The sequence below is a fragment of the Opisthorchis viverrini genome (genome assembly GCF_000715545.1).
Source record: "Opisthorchis viverrini unplaced genomic scaffold opera_v5_20, whole genome shotgun sequence".
In the NCBI taxonomy this organism is placed as follows: Eukaryota; Metazoa; Platyhelminthes; class Trematoda; order Opisthorchiida; family Opisthorchiidae; genus Opisthorchis; species Opisthorchis viverrini.
This window is the reverse complement of record NW_008751676.1, coordinates 2510632-2530212: the sequence shown is the minus strand read 5'-3', so window position 1 is coordinate 2530212 and position 19581 is coordinate 2510632. Positions and strand designations below refer to the sequence as shown.

The window sequence follows — 19581 nt, the reverse complement described above, 5'->3', positions numbered from 1 at the left end:
TTCACTCCAAGTCTCCAAATTGATTAAACAAGCTTTGTGGCTGTACGACAGTAAGGCATCAGTGTCAACAACGATATTGCTGTCTTTGGTGGAAATAATTCTATGTAAAAGTGGTGTAGGACGAATTCCGACAATCCGATCTCAAGGAAACCCTTTAAGACGAATTGAGTTTGAAGGTACAGAACTTGTTCATGAAGAAATACACCTCTTGAAGCCGAAAAAGAAAGTGCTGTCTCAGTCCATCTTCAAAAGATTACGATAAGGGTGAGACAGTGCTACTTTGCTGGGCCCGTTGACAGCTTCGCTGAACCTCGAAATGTTTACGAATTCAACCAACGTCATCCCAAGGTGATGGCTGCAGATTTTTTCAGTCATATAAGATACTTTTTTGTGTCCGCTATTCATATGAGCAACATATTCAGTCAGCTGAAGGATGCCGCGTGGATTTTTGCTATCATTTATGGATAGAAAACTCTATGTACATACAGGGGTGCTAGAATATGCAAGTGTTGCATAAAATACAATTTTCCTGTTCAGTAAGTTAGCTGAAAAATGTTCCGGTCAATCCCTCTATGTAGGGCGATCAACCCTATAAAACGCTCTAGAGCAGTGCCTCCTTAATAGAGTACCCTGAACTTTGTTAAGCATTCATGAATATGACCAGTGTGCCACCTGTCTGAAGTAAAATATAACGTTAGTTTAACGTCGGCAAAACTGTCTTTTTCGTTTGATTCAAAAGAACCACAGTTACCCCAGTCACCATCAGCCTTCGTATCTGACACTGGACTTACTGTCACGTGGATAAAAGCACAAGCCGACGAACGGCCTGATGATTTGCCACTTTTTGGAAAATTAGAGGAGGATAAAAAAAGCAAACTCAACCTTATCTTGTTCGATGGTCCGGTAATGAAAACGTTCAAGGTCCCAGTAGGAGCAAGATCTTTCAATCTCCCCGCCGACAACGTGAGGTGTGATCCAAAAGTATACATCTTTACAGAAAGCTTGGGAGGAATTTCCGATGTTGCCCCGGTCGCTGTGACGTGGACTAAACGTGAGTTGTCCTCTTTTCTAATCGTTTTATTTTAGTTTTGGGAAGCATGAGTAAAGTGAATTAGTTCACAGCTGATACTTCAGTTGGTTTTATATAATCTTGAGAAGTCTAATGGTAGTTCCGCCAGTACACCCTCTGTGGGTTTCACTTGTGTATATACCTAAAAAGAAACGAATGAACAGCTTTTCCTTGTTGTTACCTTAGCTGATCCACCCAACCTCTAAAGCTATCGCAGCTAGGTCACATGCTCTCCCACTAATGATATCGCGTTCGATTCAGGTTCAGTTATTATTAGTATTACCTACTGGTTCTAGAATACTTTTGACACGCAATCCCCGTGAACATGGTTTGAGCGAACCTAATTATGTCCTCCTGTATGATGCCAGTTAATGGGTAATATCTTTTCTACCACAATATGTCGTCTCGAAAACACCAAGTCATATTAGTTGCATGTTTGAATCGTCGCGATAAATCTATTACTTGCTAGGTAAGCATCTACAAGTTACCAGGTGAAGATGCAGACAGTCAGCAAAATAAAGCAAAAATTCGCCATATCTTTAAGCTAAGTGATGCAACCGGCTGTGTAACTGCCGGTTACAAACTCAGTCAGTTTGGCGTAAGCATCATGAAGCTGTTCAGCTTGATAAAAAATCATAGCCTCCTACTAAATAGGACCGCGGAATGCTCGTTTAGCTCTCAGTATCACGGCCAACTGAATGAATGAGCTATGTGTGACATTATCCTTTTGCTGAATGGTTTCATCGCTTGATTGTCGTGATATGTACACATAGCTGTTTAGCTCTGTGGGTACTGGTTGTCCAAGGGATTGACTAGGTATCTTTAAGGCTGGTTCGGTTGGTCGCAGGCATTTGGCTCACCTTGTATCAGTAGTACATGCGTTTGAATACAACCACCGAATATTAATTCTCTTGGTGAGAGGAATTCGTTTGCCCAAAATCGCGTAACCGATACTCAGAAAATGCAGTTAAACCTTCTTCGCATGCTCCCCTTGGGGTGTGATTAATTTTACTTTTCATATTATTCAGGTTCCCAACAGTTTTCCATCTATTCTGTCTGGTGGTCTCGATGAAAAAGGAACAGAATTTTAAAGTTTATCAAGATAAAACCGCTCATTTTTAATGGTCACTTCCCTTATGTAGTGTTTGAAGTGTCTTCTATTTCTTCTGATGTTGAAAACTTGGTTGCCAGTTACTCTAACTAGATCCCGTTAACCCTACGTGCTTTATCCACCAGGAATTCCCGGGCCTAGCACAGTCAGCGTCAACAGCCTACAGAATCGAATCGGCGAACAACTGTTGTGGCAATGGAGTCGCAGTGCATCTGGAATTGCAGACCAGTGCGGCGTTACATTTGAAGTTCGACGACGTGATCACCTCAACATGGAAGACTTTTTCCTAGTGGAAGAAAACGAAATCACTTTCACAGATTTGTCTCCAGGGCTCACCTATTCGTTCAGTGTTCGGGTGATGGTCAATTCCAACCCAGATACCGGAGAGTTCTCGTCACCCGTAACGAAAGCTCTGGAAGCACGTGCGTTCTTTATAGTTGTTCGAAAATCGCAGCCTAAGTCTTGTTTATTTTTCTCCTTTTAACATCATGAGAAAAAGGCCAGGGGTAAATCGCCGGTGATCAAGGCTGTTTTGATCCAAGAATAACGGATTCGAGTGATTTGCGAGTTCAGTCCAAGCGATGAATTTTTCGAAGGAACATTCAAGCGGTTTTATTTAAGATTATTTGTGGAATGTGATAAGCGCGAAGCGCCAAGTTCATCTGGATCGCTGCTCAAAATGTCCTTTACGAGGTGATTTAAGTACGAGGTAGCCAAATTTAGCACGACATAATTTTTGGTTATTCCGTTTTGCATCGACCTTCTTCACTTGGTGCATCCAGATGCACGTGGATTTGGGTTCACCACCTTGTCTGTCACAACCCGTGGGTTGTGAGGGTCTCTACAAAAACCGTTCTAAACGTAATCTGAAATTTAATTGGTATCCGTGAGTACCTAAATGGTCAACTTGATGCATAATATCTATTTCCGGGAGCCCCATTAACGATTCAGGTTCAGGTTTGTGTAACTCTGTTCAGACTAACATCCTTTGTCGAAATACGAGATTACAAAGAAGGCCGTTGTTAGAACCCAGGGGAGTTTCGTCTCTTACCGGATGCTGCTGGGAGCAACGTTCAGTGTAGAAAAATCTGACATTTTTACCGTCCCATAATCCATCATGTGACATGAAAAATCCCGAAGTTTCATTATTCCCGTCCTTTTTCCGGTTGTTTCCAACGCTCACTTATTGACTGATGACTGGTCTGGGTGCTTGTTTTCTTACATAACCCGACTTGTTTGCATTGGATGGATGGCCATCACAGGGTCCCATAACTACTTAGTTTACCTCATACCGATTGACATACTCTAACTATGCTGCCTGACTACAAGCGTGGGTTTCCCATCAATAGGCACTGTAAGACACACGCTTCACATAAACTGCTAGCTTACAGTGTGACAAGATCTCACTCCTTTATTGTTTTTATGTTCCCATGTTGAACCCAATGCTATTATACCGATTGTTCACGGAAGCTTGTGTTTATGCATTTGGTGTTTTCACGATGCGTTCAGTGGTGCAGACGATTCACGAAGTTAAGCCGATCACTTAGTTGTACATAACGTTAGAAAAGGTTATTAGCCATGGGAGAAAATCTGATGGCTCTGGAGATACTGATTAAAGATGAGCATATTACCCTATGAAAAAGCAGTGTTCAAATAGGTATCAGCAAAGAAATTGCCAATTGGATACATGGTTGGTACCCGAAATTGAGGACAGGACCAATGGGTAATCGGTCACAGGTGTGCACATACAGTGATGTTACGAACCATTTGGAGTGCTTAACTAGGCAGAATAACCCCTCAGGGTCACTTGCCTCTGCGGCCTAAATAGGATTATAACTGTAGGTCGTGTGTGCGATGCTGTAATCTACAAAACGTTGGTGTAAAATAGCCGCGTTGTGGAATTTTGACCTTGGTCATAAGACTTATCATCGCTGACAGTATTACACCATAAGTGAGTACTGGCGCCTAACTGCCATAAAACAATAAGGAAAGAGTAAAGAGTGAATAGAGCGGAAAGAAAAGAGAAGGGTAGAAATATAGGGCGAAGAAATCTTCTGCCCTTGAGGAACTCGATCAAGGATAAAATACCTACACATCTAAATAGCGCTAGATTAAACATTCCCGAGAATAATGTCAAATTAAGACGTCATCATTGGGGTTGGTTCAACACCCTTTGCGAACCTTAACAAACATAAGCCCAGAGCAAGCGATGGACGGTCTTTAGCTAGTCAGTCCGGCTAGGATATGGCAGCGTGCCTGTCACAGGGATTGACTGCGTGCCATACTCTGCAAGGTTTCCAACCGATAGTAAATAAAACCCCAGCAAAGAAGGTTCGAAAACACAGAGTGCTCAGCTTGATTGCAGCCGCTTTCACTTCAGATTGGCATTTCGCAGCCTGTCTCCTGCGAACCTTTCGCCCTAACTACCTGTATTGGATTGCGGTTAGGAATAAGTAGTACCTAACACACTCGCTTTAAGCTTATGAGTTTATTCCGCTGCCCTGCCATGTCAGATTAGTTATCAAGTACCCACTTACGCGTACTGGCTGTAGTCAGCCAGCTGTTGCCGTGCCACATAAACACCGGTGATCGAATGTTCAAAGACGGAATCTCACAAATATAAAGTAAGACTGCTTTGTAGCTACTTACTGTACACGGCGCTTTGGCCTCAGCGAAATTCACTACTCGACACAAATTGGCACACGCTATCCGCACTCTGATTAGCCGCGCATTAGCTTTATTTGTTAAAGTACAATCACAGCTTATGTAGCTGCTAAGCTGCGTGAATCAGTCAACAAACTCAAGTTTCCAAGAAATGCAAAAGGATGGGAAATCATGAAGAATGACAACACATCTTGAAGGTGTAAAACGCATGCCAAAACATGAGATCACCTCCGAACTCCTGGTTGAAGTACTTTTCTCGTCAAAGAACAAAACGACATCATCAGTAAGAATAGGGAATGAATAGTGTTTGGACATTTCGAGGGCATTATTTTCTAGCCTTCAAATTTGAAAGAAAACGCGATTTTTGGTCGGTTGTATACTTGGCGCTCCTTAAGCACTTGACATAATAAAATGATGCATGTATATAAAGATACAAGGATGGTATGAAATAATATGATCAGTGCACTATCCAGCTTCTAGCAGAATTTTATCTTGAAACCGAGGGCGTAAAGCTTCTTGCATTACTGAGTGACATTTATTATCTGAGATTCAGCGGCCTCCGCATAGATGCTCCTAACAAACATGCTCCCAGACAAAGTTACTGGGGTCACGTTTAACCGTGGTTATCTCATCTCAGTTACCGGTACGGTCAATGTCATTTGATGAGGTCGCTTGAATTGTGCTGCACAGAAAGCCTTGGTTCATTTCTCAAACTTGTGGCTCACAAAGCTTTCCTACCGTGTGAAGCTCATTTCCTGGATTTACCGGATAAATTTGCTGAAAGTCTGCATCTAACATATGTTGATCTTAGCCAACCGGAGTATTGCAAAGCGAGCAGTAGCTACCGACTTAGTGGTACGATCAGTAGCTGACGGCGGTGTGGTAAATTTGATTCCAAGGCTACCCAGCAGTAGCACGACGACTCCCGCAGCCTCTAACTGCAGTGCTGCTGAGATAATGTCTCAGGAGATGTCCACGGTCACCAATGTCATAAATTTAGGCTTAACATGGTTCCACTGCCTGCTTCTGATGAGCTGAGGGTTCCTACCTGTGCGCTAAAATCTCCCGCTATGACATGCACGCCAGATCTCTTCTTGGTGGGTGACGTAGTCTGTTCTCGATAGGTGTCCTTGAGTGAATCAGCAATATATTTCGTTAGTGCAAAAACGGCCACGGAAAATAAGGCACATTCGTTATTTGACCACTGTGAGTTTTATCCAAGTGGACAGTCAAACAGCACGGAGTTGGCTGCGGGCATGTATGCAGTCAAGTGTTGGAGTCCCAGCTCACGAAATTAGGGCCGTAAACTCAATTACCGGACTGGTGAATACACTGGACAGTCCATCCACCAGTTCGTTCTTCTCGGGTCTTCTCCGGTAGGTTTATTTCCCAGTCCCCAACACCTTTTTTCTACCTGAACACTCAGCTATACGAGTGCTGCGATAAATATGTAGTTTCGAATTGACCTCGTTCTGAATTTCATCTGAATCTCTCATTTATGATATTTTTAAACTGAAAGTGAGGGAGAAGCGACCTAAATGTGTTCCTTTTTCATCCAGACACAGTAGAATGAATTTGGATGGGAAACGAAAGGCCCTAAATGTTTGCATTGGGACTGTCACCTGGTTCCGTGAAGAACAATCTGAGTTGAAAGGGATCGTTGAAGAAAAACGTGCACTTGAATGACATTTCTCAACCAACTGGCAACATGCTTTTAAAGTGGCCGAAGAGTTTAAACCGTAAGCTGGAACCGATCTGGGCAAATACTTTACAGAAACCAGCCAACTTGGAATCTAATTCTTATATTACTACTAAAGAAAGTCCTAAAAATTGTGCATCACAAGAGAAGCACATTTCGAAAAAGGCTTTGTGTAAGTAAGGCTTTGTATGTAGTTATCGGGGGGATGAAGCCAGATTTGAAAAGACTCGAAACACCCTACATCTTTTTCCAACTATTTTTCGTGTAAAAGCGCAAAACCTCGTGTTTCAACCGCATATTCGGTGGGAACCTCAAGATGGAGTAGAAACAGGATTTCCTTTACCATTAAACATTAAACAGACCATAAAGATTTCCCAAGCCAGTTGCCTTTGCGCCATTCGTGAGTTCTCAGTTGTAGATCCCACTAATCCCTAAAACGAGACACCGCGTGCATATGACTTTTATCGGCATTTTAATGAGAATTAGAACTAACGAGTTGACCGCTGCATAACAGAAGAGGCGTACTGAGAGTGTACCAGGTTTGCCCATAGAAAATTGGGATTTTGGTCCCAGTTTTAGTAAACCAGAATAAATACATGTGACTCTAACTCAACATGGCTCATTTCCTTAATCATCTTCTCAGAAATCCGAACACCCCTGCCACCAGTCATCAGAGCCAGCAATAATGTTTGGAACGTAAACTGGGAGAGCCAATTCAAAACCAACACGGTTTCAGAACTGGTTCATGTGATACTTATTCACGGACATGAGATGAAGGCTATTTGGAAACCACTCAGAGAACTTTCTCACCAATTCCCCAGCCAGGAACCCCACCGGGGTGCACATTTCTTCTTGGCAATAAAAAATGTGGTCGATAGTTCGGACTATGCGCACGTGAAAGTCACGGAAAATTCCCGTAAGTTTATCTACCTACATAACAATATCGCTGTCCAAAAGGCTGCGCATTTTTGCGCCACCATGCTTGCACTGGCTAGTCCAGTTGGCTGTTAGGTTTGTGCATGTTGACTGCTTCAACGTGTAATTTGTCTACCAATTGCGATGCTGTCCCAGGTATTCGCCAACGCATGTACTCACGGATATTACGTCTAGCTTCATTAGGTGCTCAGGTTTCAGCTCCCTGTCGCAGCACCTTGTGGGTGATCTTTTATCCCGAGCAACTCTTTAATTATTTCACAGTGTACATTATGACTGAATTTGCCTGAAGCCATCAAGTTATTCCTGATTTCTGTATGTTTATATTCAACCGCCTGTGGGGAATATTTGCCGAGTGGATAGGAATAGGATTCCAAAACAGCTTTTTTGTGGCCAACTGACCACAAAGAAATGGCAGACAAAGGCTTCAATGTCTGGATGCTTTGGTCTAAGAGCTGTTGACATCGAAATGGAAGCACAAAGGAGAACGAACTGGAGGGAACAGATACAAAGTGGAGTTCGTCAGATCAGCGATCGTCAAATTCCGTCACTAAGAGACTGGGACTTACCTTGATGTGATGGTTTGTGTACCCCGTGATCGATTGAACCATACTTGTCCGTGCCACACTAAAAGGGCCTTTCGCGCTAGTTTGGCCAGTGGTTACAGGTCTGACGAACACAGCCTTCTGGTCCTCCAGGTTGGGGGTTGGAACGTGTCTGGTAATGTGTTCTCTAAAACCGTGTATACCCTATCAAACGACAACGCTTTGTGGCTAGGTTTGTCAACCGAAGGCTTCAGTTGAGGATTCTAATCGCTGTCCTGTCGAGGTTTGACTTCCTCTGAAGTATCCCAGCCAGCGTGCGTCCATCATTCCTACCTAGCAGTAATGTCATGATGGCGTGTTGAAGCTTTCCATGACGATGGTGTTGGTGATGGTGATGATGATGATGATGATGATGGTGATTATGATGATGGTAATGATGATGATGATGGTGATTATGATGATGGGTCTCCAGTTTATGACTGACACGAGACGCATTTCCGAAACTGAAGCAAACTAGTAAGTGGATCAAAGTATCCTAGAATGATTGATTATGAGACTACTTGATGAATTAGTCTACCAAAAATCTGGTTTCGATAGACTTGTGACAGAGTATCCCTCTGAGGGATATTTTCCAGTTTGATGTTAATTGGAATAAGTTGTCTTCAATGCTGTCCTTTGAATAAATTCAGAGTCTGGCAATCGTTTTTGCCTACTAGGAAGCCCAACTGCTTACATCTGTGTCTAATTTAGACTGGTACTGTGTTGCAACTTAGATCCCACCCACATATCCACAAGACAGTTTTAACAGAGCTCCCATAAATCTCCTGTGGTTTATTCGTTTCAACACCTCACGGACTGGAAGGGAGAGGACAAGAAGATCTCGAAAAGATACCCTTGTGAATGAATGTGAGACACCCCTGGTCAGAGGATGTGGCGATGGATAGCCACTACAATACCGCAGCAGCCTTTGGGGTGCAGCAAAATCATTCAGTGTACAAAATCGCCCCAGTTGCAAGGCCTTCCTCCGATAAACCTGTTACCGTTGCACGTAGGAAGTTCAACCTGTATAGGAAAAACAATGCAAAAAGAGGACTAAAAGACTTGTGATTATCATTTGGTCGATCACAAAAATAACCCAAAACAGCATGTCGTAAGGCCTGAGGGGCAAACCACGTAGGTGGGGTTCGAGCATTCATCAACTGCCATCATTCCAGCAGTCAGGTTTACACCTTTCTGTGCAACGATTGCTGGCCGATCCTTTGTCCACTCTTGTTGGTCGATTCCAGTCAATAGGAAGCAGACAGTTGAGTGCTTAATAGTCGAGAACTCCTAAACCCAAATTGGCTGCGCATATGACAAGGCCTGTTGATAACTGGGAAGGTGTCAACATCAAATGACATGACCTCATTCTGATTGAAAACCAGAGTTTCACTCATCTAACAGCATCCGGAACTTACCCATAAAATAGCACTCTGTGTATAGGCCACTTTAGATATAGTCTTCGTAAACCCTGGTTATTCGAATTTATTTCTCTTTCTATACCATTCTGCTTTCCAGCCGGTTTTCGTTCCATGTCTTGCTTTGAATTCAGTGGTCTAGTTAAGGTAGTTTCTTCCTCAAGAGCGGGACTGCCTAGCAGCCGAAACCAAAGAACAACCAACAATTTTGGTGTCACACAGTCGGATATAACTTCATCTGAGAGGATAGTTAGAAAAAACGTTCAGAAAAGGCTAGAAGGTCCGCAAATTATTATAGACCTATATCCTACACCAGTGAACAATTATGCAAAATTAGTGATTCCATTTTTTGGTTATCAATACAACTATTCTTGCATTCTACCCCATTTTAGTCTTTTCAGTTGAACCAACTCAAGAGGGCTTCCATATTCTCAGTATGGAAAACAACTTTGGCCATCACATCACTTGGTCCATCAGTGGGACCAGTGAAAAATCCCCCTGCCAAGATAACCATTTTCGTCTGATCAGACGAAAAATGACCGGTTTCGCACCACCCGAGTTGTACACCGTTCCATCAAAAGAACTCCTTTTATTTGACCTTGAACCTGGAATGTTTTACAGTTACAAAGTTCAACGTTACGCGAACGCTATGGATTACGAAGCGTTCACGGATCAGCTGGTCGTCGAAACGCCGCGTGGTGAGTGTAAATGTGTTAGTAGGTCAATAAAACTTCATATTTAGTCCATTAATTCCCTTAGTCATACACAATTCAGCGTGGTTCTGAATCACATCAAAATTAGCAACACACCAGAATACGATAGGCAAAAAATCGCTGATTAGGTAGTTCCCACTGTGACCTCACTCGAACAAAATCTCAGCTCCTCGAGTCCCCTATATTTAGAACCATGCAACGATTAAGCATAGATTATTTCGGATAAAATTTCGAATCCCCAACCTTCGATAATAAGCAGGTTCTTTGCCGAATTTATTCACAATATTGACACTTATCTGGGAATTCCTTCAGGTCGTACTCGATGAGCTAGACTGCGAATTGGTCTGAAAGGTTGTTTTTAATCCGCTACGAAGAGACTGAACAACCTGTGGCGTGAGGCTGTATGTGTCTCCATGGTCCTTTAATCTATACCGGAGGGCACCCGTGAGACAGTCGTAGTCTGTCATACCAGGTTGTTCGATCTTTGAAGGTTTAACCAACGTAATCTTCTGACCCACTCGTTTGGAGATTGGAGTGTGCGATGGCTTGTTCCCTAAAAACGGTAATGCACCTACACTGTCTGTCAAATACCGCTGCCTTGCAGTCAGGCATCTGTATCAAAGGCTTTGATCAAGGACCCCCTGTTGTCGTCAGTCTAGAACTGGGCGCCCAAGTACAGCCACGATACCTGCACTATCACATAATTCCATGTTACCTAGGCCGTCAAGCTGTGTCATCAGCCGAATCGCCTTACTCGTTGCATACAGCTGGGTGGGTAAGCAAAAACAGGCTACTTCTCTTTTAAGCTTTTTACTATTCATTCCTCTAGCCCATGATTAACTATCCACTTGTAGGCATTTTCAGTTAGCAGTGATGAATCCTTTCGTCCTCCATCGGTTTTGCAAACAAGATCTGCTAGGTGCTGACGTCCAAAGAAAGCTTAATTTAATTTTTAATCCATCTGACCTGCTTCAATCTTTGCACTCCGAAGCTAGCAGATCAACAATTTTCTCTTGCTCTCACAATGGACTCGCTGGGTGTTGATGTGTGCTGTGTATCAGAAACATGAATTCAAATTACAAGCACAGTGGTTGACCTAACTACCCCATCACTCTCCACTCAATTCCGGCTGAGCCCTTCTGGATCTCCAGAAGCCGCTGCGGCAAGGTGTGCAGGGGTTAGAAGGATCCTTGCTTGACTGAATATCGTTGATAATCACCTCTGTGTGGTTCATTTGGCAACTTCCCTGAGGGTGTCTCACAAGCGAGAAGTTGATCGATGTCTGTGTGTCCCAGCGACTGTTGCTCTGACACCATCAAAGGAAAGTTTCATGACGCTTAAAATGCGTTGTTGCCATAACCTGGAGGATCAGAAATCGTGATGGTTGCCAGATATCCAGATAAATAAGTGAGCAGGCTTAGCGCATCAGTTAGGCTGCCAAATACTGTCTAGGCCAATTGGGAACAATCCACAGTGTGCACTATGGATGACCCTACGTTTGTTCGACCATTCCCTTCTGAGAATTTTTGTCTTTGAAACTAAAAGTAAGGNGGAAGAGCCAACTGTATTGTGAGATAGCTTCCGCAATCTTTGCAGGAAAATACCAAGGTCTTGGTCTATCTTTCAGCTTTCTGTCACACTGCTGGGCACTCACTTTCTATCTGCAAAGTGCAAGGAACTACTTGAGGCTGTGCAGAATCAACCCTGAGTCTCACGCTTCCTGACAAGCCAGCCTGGACTGGTGGCAAATAGAATCACTCCTGGAACTGATAAGGCGACGGTCGCTTCTATCCGCATCTGACACTCATGGTGACGGCAGGGTCTGTAAGAGTCACAGTGTGGATTACTACAGTATTAGTAATATGGAATACAGGTGTGATCATTTTGCACTGGAAACAGCGTTTCCGAAGCACCGTTCTGGTCTAGTAGACGTATAATGTCAGTAATTCAGACACGAGCGAGATGGATTTATCAAGACGACTCTGTTACTATAGATATTTCACTCCTTTTAATAGGTCATGTTCTTTAGGCCATGAACTTTATAAATTGGTGGGTCGTTCATACTGCGGGGCCCTTCTGATCAAAAATGAGTATACATAGACAACTGAATGGCAGATATACTACGGACTAACAACGTTTTCTGTTTCACGGCTGATGTCTCCCTGATTTAAGATTTTCTAGACCAGACATTCCACTGTTATATGATACTGGCAGACGATATATTTATACCAACAGTGGCACACCGTTATCCTAGTTGCTGCCTTCATTGCATGGCTGTCCAAATTTCTATTTCATCAGATACCCTGAAAACTTATTCCCAGGGACTTCCACTGCTCTTTTTCCTACACGTTTTGGCTTCGCAAACGAACGTTTACTCTGCTAGCTTGTAATAGTTGGTGACGTTTTTGTGTATTCCTAAAGTCAGAGCAAGACTTTCGGATTGCTGACCATGACGCACCTGTCTGTGGAGGTCGCCACCTTCTCAGAAAACTATTTACAAGAATATGGTAGAATTTTATTTATGGGAAAATTTGGCGTATCTGTGACAAAAGTTGCAGAAAACTCAAATTAGAATTGTAAATGCGAATAGAAAGTACGACGATAAATCCCAATGTTGCATGACAGAATTATCGTCATGTCTTTATGTAGTGTTCTAGACCCCTCACGCAGTGTGGCTGATGGAAAGTGGGGCAATCCGATCTAGACAATATCTCAGCACAGAGTTTCATGTTTTCAGTTAAGTCAATGCGTATTTCTCGATCAAACAAACCAGTGAATAAGTACTTATATGTATTAATCATAGGGGTTTCACCTTAAATTTTAAACACAGTTCCGAAGGAAATCCCGCTGTCAGCATTAGATATTCAGCCCGATAAAGTGGTATTCAACTGGACCGAATACAGCTCTGAAAGTCCTGAGATCTTTACTGTGCAGATATGGACAACAGATTCTGGTAGCCTACTAAGCTATACAGAGCTACGCGCCAAACCTTTCGTCCAAATTAACTTACCCACAAGCGAACGTCTACAAGTCTATGTTACCGTGAAAAATGTGGCTGGACGTTCTCCTTTCCTTCGAATCCCCATGGAAAGCCATTCGAGTAAGTTTTCTTGACACGAAAATACAAATACGAATTTTCCAAGCCATGTCTCACTTGTGCAGATCAATCTTTCACGACCAGCAGTCCTACTTCATACCGCAACCAATACTACTAGCTTAATGATTACTCTAATTGGGGCAGATGCAGAACTGATGCGCATGAATTTATGTTCACATCTATATGGGAACCATTAGGCAGTGCTTGACAGACTACAATGTTAAGCGAATCTCACTGCTGAACAGTCTATTACAGAACGTTTGACAATCAAATTCTCGCCTCCTTATATTGTGTCCATGAAATTGACTTTATGGAGGTAGTCCAGTGGGAAACGTTTCGATTGCACAAAGTGTAGGCCTACTCCTACCTGTCTTCTGCTCTCACTCTATCTAACCAAATGTGAGTTCTCTCAGCTGATCCTTCCAAGGGAAGGCAACCGCATCTTACGCGGACTGGCTCGGGATTTTTAAGAGTGGACAAATAACAAGCTCAGCTACTCGCATAATTACAACAAAGTACAACAAAAGTACTCTAAAATCCTGTGATCAAATATCAGTGCATCCTAAATTGTGCATCAAGGTTGTTATGGGTCCAAATTTATTCGAGTCAATCGAGATAAGGTCGTAAAGTTTCGGACGTTAATCCAAAGCTGGGTGTCTTACACGGACCAACCTTGGAATCGCCATCTTTCTAGGGCAATTAGAGCAATACGGTTGACAGAATTCAATGCTTATTGATAAACCTGGATGGATACAATCAATTTCAAACTGATTTAGTTTTCACAGGAGACCCAACTGAATCTCTAGTTTGTGATCTCGTTTAATGATCTGTTTCAAGACCCTAAACCGGATGTTTAGTGCGAAGATTATTGCTACATTCGGTCCGACCAGCTTTCGAGATATAAGATATTTTTCCATATAGATATTACTAAGAGCGCTAAAGGGAACTCGTTATTGGTGTATTTACCAGCAACAACTGATTCAGCTTGAGAGGCAACGATATTTTTGCATACAAAGTTATGATCATTTAGTCTGGTCACTTCTACTAAGTACGAGCGTTTAAACATTCCCACTACAATGTTCGCCAAATACATCAAGATTTTACTGTCCTAATAAAACAGGAGAAACTGAGAAGTAGATCTCCTTGTGAAGCACAGTTATTTCCAGTCATTATCTATAAAACCTCTGGAGGGGTACCATGTGCGACTTTGGCAAAAGAGCCATAAACATGGACCATCATTTGGAAACGGATGTAAACTAGGCTGTGACATGGTATGAAACCCAAAGCAAGGATACTGACGTCACGTTAAATGCCCTTAAAGCAAAAGTGAACCATTCAGACAATGCGTTTTTCAAAGCACATGAAGAAGGCGAAATTTGTTTTACCAAAATGCAGCACAATCTACTGTTTTTTTAAATACATGTAACACAAAAAACTAGATCACTCTGAGACAGTGACGCACACCGTGTGAAATGAGTTAACGCAACTGAGTTAACTCATAATAATATTTGGGGTGATCCAGTCATACAACTGCTTCCCCACAGCTAAAAGATTGCAGAAATCAAAAGGGCTTGTTCACGCAGAACAAACGGCTGTTGTGTTCATCGTAACAGCAAGGCGATTTTCTGTAGATAACTACATTTAGATGTTCGATTTCCGTTTAATCTTTAAGTTTTATCATCCCCTACCATTCATCATCATTTTCATCATCACATGTGTTCAGAAATGACACCGTTCTATACTACTCTAACCTTGCTGCTAATAGATTGTCATTAGCCGTATCCTATTCATGATTATAGCCAGTTATTTTTTGTGTTTTAATCTGATTTGTGGCAGTCCCAATTCCAACCAAGGTAAAGGTGATTGCTCACACACAGAAATTGGCGCACATATTGACTTGGGATGTTGAACCCTTTGGGATCGGAACTTGTTCGAAAATATCGTTTAACATCACACAAAAGGCGACCTATGGTAACGATGAATCAGAAGAGTTTTACTACGTTACCGAAGCAAGACAGCTGACAGTTGATGAATTGAAACCCAATACTCTCTATGAGTACAGGGTACAAACCATTTTGGGAGGGCGATTCGCCGGGAATTTCTCCGCCCCTGAAAAAATACTCACACCAAAAGGTAAATATACATATTGTTGCGTAAACTACACCACGTTTTTTTATATCAGAGCAGGTTCACTCTGTCAAAGTGTGTGCGAATTTATAGAACTAATCATCTTGCTAGCTGGAGCTGGTTATTTTTTTCCTAAGTGAAGACCTGTTTTTTCAAGAATATGTACAATCGGAATCAAATAATGTTTAAAATATCCTATTCTGATGAGAAAAGTTGACACAAATAAAATACCAAGTCCCCCGTGTTGCTTGACTTGAATTCTCTAAAACAGGTGTTCTCTTATGGTCTCTTGTTTTTGAAAGTGGGGCTGAGTCTCTTCTAAATGTCATTCTTGATATACCCTAAAGGATCAGCCATTTTGTTCCATTTTCAAACAAGTAAATTGAACTTTTCTACTGTTGTAAACTTGTTTCCATATGGAAAATTTCGACCAACAACCAATGTTTTGATGAGGTTCTATCCCACGAAGATAGAAGCTTATCTCAGAGCCTAATATACTGGTACGAGAATGGTGGACATGCCATCCTTCTGGACTACTTCATTTCCCTCTTTAGTTCACTGCAAAATAGATGTAAACTGGTCTGAAAGTCATAAAGCGAAGGTTTAGTAGATGTCTGTGCCGCATCTAGAACACCCAGGTCGGCTGTTCCGCAACCAACAAGTTGTTGTACCCACGTGAAATCGTGTAGTTGAAAATTTCACGGATTCCCAGCAGTTGTATCTCCTGTCCTGAGTGACCTTCGTCATTGAAAATCTCTGATAGTAAATGAATTTTCTGCCCTGGTGCTGGTTTTTACCATGCGCTGGTGGTTACTCACGTAAAATTTTGTCTCCTTCTTACAGTATTTTGTCGTGCATTAACAGGCATTCATAATTGATCATGCGTCATCCTTTTCGGGGCTGTTCTGCTTCCTCGGCTTCATATTCCACTGTTTGACCACACACGGTTCATTCCGAACGTTTAAGTGTTCAAATTACCAACAAGGAGGTTGTGGGTTTAAAAACTTCTTGGTGTTTTGTGAGCTGTACGCTGCTACTGGCTCCCAGTGGTGATGAAACAGCTGTAAAATGCTCCTCGGTTTTTCCGTATAGGTTGGTTTCGCTTACACGACGAAATCTCAGTTGAGAATTCCTAGATCTCCTCAAACTATCTCGCAAGAGTTTCACCTGATAGTACTTTCAATCAATATGTGATCGCTTGATTTGGTTTTTGTGGTCGAAGGATGAATGGCACTATGTCCTCTCTAAGTGAGATCAACCTGCTGTTCAGCCAGTCGTGACCGAAAGGTTAGGTTTTCACTCAGATGCACCAGACTGATAATTTCCAGTAAGAATGAAACGATCGTACAACATTCCTCGGCATTTTAGCATACATTGACTTCGATTTCAAGTTGAAATCTCATCTAGCATAGGTAAGCCCATGCTGTTGAATCACCTACTTACTTATCGTTAACCATAAATTCACGCATGATCAGTAAACCAACAGCTGGCGGTGATTTTTAATAAATTTGGTTGAGAACACCCAGATAATGATGCTTTGGAGCATGTCAAGTGCTCCAAGAGTATCCTAAACAACCAGAATCAGGTTAATCTTGTGACCAGTTTACCGTGTGGGTTAATTTGTAACAGAACATCGAGTTGTGCCTTGGAACGGTTAAATTTAGGGGAGAAAATTGGAACTCAGCGGGGGAATTTCGAGGAAAGACAGTTCGCACCGTATTCCGATGAAATAATGAGCCGGTTCTGATAGGAAACCCAAACTAGTCGAAAGTTATGGCACGACTCGGTCCGGCGTTCTAGGATTTAGTGGAACTTTATGTTAGAGGCATTAACTCATGCAACAAACTGAACTACTTCTTCCTGAAGAAGGTCGCGAAACTAACTGAAAGTCTCTTTTTCCACCTTGATACAACCCATCTGCCAAGGATAGCAAATTCAGTAGAACACTTTTTTAACAAAGTTACTACATGGGACATGTTTTTGAATCGCGATGAGTACCTTTCATATTGTGATTCGAGATTGTGGTTGCAGTGAAAGTTTGCTACAGCACAATCGATCAGTTTGGAAAATTCGCACCCTTTATAAATAACAAACCACTAATTTATTTATTGAGTAGTTTTCTGTCTGGGGGAAAGTACACTTCCTGCTACTGGAATATGCGAATTCAAGCCATCCAGCTTTTATGACGCACGAATAAGATTTCGTCAAGAACCGTCCTGGTGGCACACTGGTGAGGCAACACGAATGACAAATATATTCCACATCAGTTTCTTCCCACGAAAAGCCTTAAAGTGATGTACTGAGAAACTTTACTGATATGGCTCTCACTATAATTAGTCTGTAGAAACGAATTTTGGTGTAGAGTCTGCCGTTCATCACACCGTCAATGTCTGTTAGATTGTAAGGAAGAAATGATCCCCCTGTTTTGAGAGACAACCTGGTCTCACCGTAAGCAAAGTTTGGAGAGAACCGCACTGTTACAGATTAGGAAATAATTCGAGAGTATTGCCAGCTGGTCGCCACAACGCCAAGCGGTATCAGTTTGAATCACTTCATTTCCGTAAAAAAGATTTGTTCCGGATACAGAAGGACTGTCGGAAATTGATTCCTGGTCGAATGGATTTCACCAACAAAATATGTTCTAGGTGATCAGAATGAAGTATTTTCTACTCAGGACTGAGTTTCCCTGATAATGAGGATAAGCATAGATCACAAAGCGATACAGATAAAATCGTGCGAGGAAATCGTGGCATAAAACTTCACTTGTCCCAGATGAAGCTTGATCTCCATTACAGTGATTGAGATTTGATTTATGGCCCAATCCGTCAGAAAACTACACAATACTTTGCCTCAAAGAAAATGTCATAGAAACTTCCTTGTCCGCCATGACTTAATGCAACGTTTCCCTGTCTCAAGAGGGTCATTCCCAAGAGTGGCTGGAATAACTTTGCCCCTCCAAGAGTATTTATTAGTGTATACAAACTCGTGCCAATTTTCACCAGAGATTCTCAGTGTGACTCAAACAGGGCTTCTTGACGGTCAGTATATCATGTTAGTTTGGACCATTTTGTCTGCCCGAGTGCCGATAAGACACAATGGTCGAAGTGAAGCAGAATGGATTCTTCATAGTACTGTCATACAAATGAAAAATAGATTAACAGAGCTTCTATGTTTGTTTCCAAACTCCAGTTTCAATTTATTCTTCAGCTCAAAAGGAATTCTCATTCGTTGAATTAAAGTGTCTTACAGACTTGAAGCGTTGAAGCACTGAATCCTGCGGAATATTTTGTATACTGCTTTTTGACTCAGCAGTTTTCTGAAGAAATAAGACCGTCTTCATTGTGTTCATTACAGCTTTTAAGCCCAGCCCGCTCATCTACGGTAACTTAGCGGTCTCACCATTCTTATTTCAAAGAGTACTGTTGTATTCAGTAATGAGCAACGTATAATTGTGTTACATGACTGGAAAGGTGCAATGATTTCAACTGATGGGCATTCCATTTACTAGCTTTTGCTGGCCGGTACCGAAAACATGTGAAAATGCTCTCTGCCTAAAATTGAGTAATAACAAGATGCATGTGGTTGGGCCAGTTTCTGAGTTTTTTTTAGTTTGGTAGTTTCCTTGCCTAGAAATTCACCTCGTAAGATATGTCATTTGGTAAGGCTTTGTGGAGTAGGGCCAAGTTGATAATCCATGAAGTGCGGTAAAAATATAGAAGAAACACATGACTTCCAAAGTGCTCACTGAACCGCACAAACAAGCTGTCTCCTGTTTTGCCCCTGATATCCGAACGAAAGGAGATGGAGAGCAGGTAAGTGATGACAGCCATATTAGCACAAACTGGATTATTTGTGAACACGTTTGCCTGCTTCCGAATGCACAAATTCTGTCATTGATTTTCTCGCCAAACTGGGTGGTCCGGTTAGAAAACCACTGAAGGTTGATGGTGATTGTTTTCGGGTTGCTCTGTTCCATTGGCTGTCTAAGATCATTTGGGGGTCATGTGAATCTAGGCATTGTGGAGTTGGCTGCCCATTTGAAAGCCTGTGGGCTAAACTATCATCAACAAACTGCACTTTGCAAAACAAACACGAGAACCGATATGCTACAGCCCAAATGAATTAAACACTGTGACGCTCTCCAAATGAGCGCTTGTGACGGCAAA

At 42.2% G+C, this 19581-nt stretch overlaps 1 protein-coding gene across 1 annotated transcript in view; it reads left to right on the top strand.

Annotated features, from left to right (window-relative positions):
* Positions 1 to 666: 666 nt before the first annotated feature.
* The window catches only part of T265_12880 (hypothetical protein), a gene marked incomplete at both ends in the record, with an annotated part of 19814 nt that continues 899 nt past the window's right edge, over positions 667 to 19581 (top strand). The window contains 7 exons of the mRNA XM_009165982.1: positions 667 to 1051; positions 2306 to 2602; positions 7187 to 7459; positions 9871 to 10176; positions 11280 to 11358; positions 11443 to 11537; positions 15125 to 15421. Coding sequence (XP_009164246.1) covers positions 667 to 1051; positions 2306 to 2602; positions 7187 to 7459; positions 9871 to 10176; positions 11280 to 11358; positions 11443 to 11537; positions 15125 to 15421 — 1732 coding nt within the window. The remainder of the gene's footprint in view (positions 1052 to 2305; positions 2603 to 7186; positions 7460 to 9870; positions 10177 to 11279; positions 11359 to 11442; positions 11538 to 15124; positions 15422 to 19581) is intronic.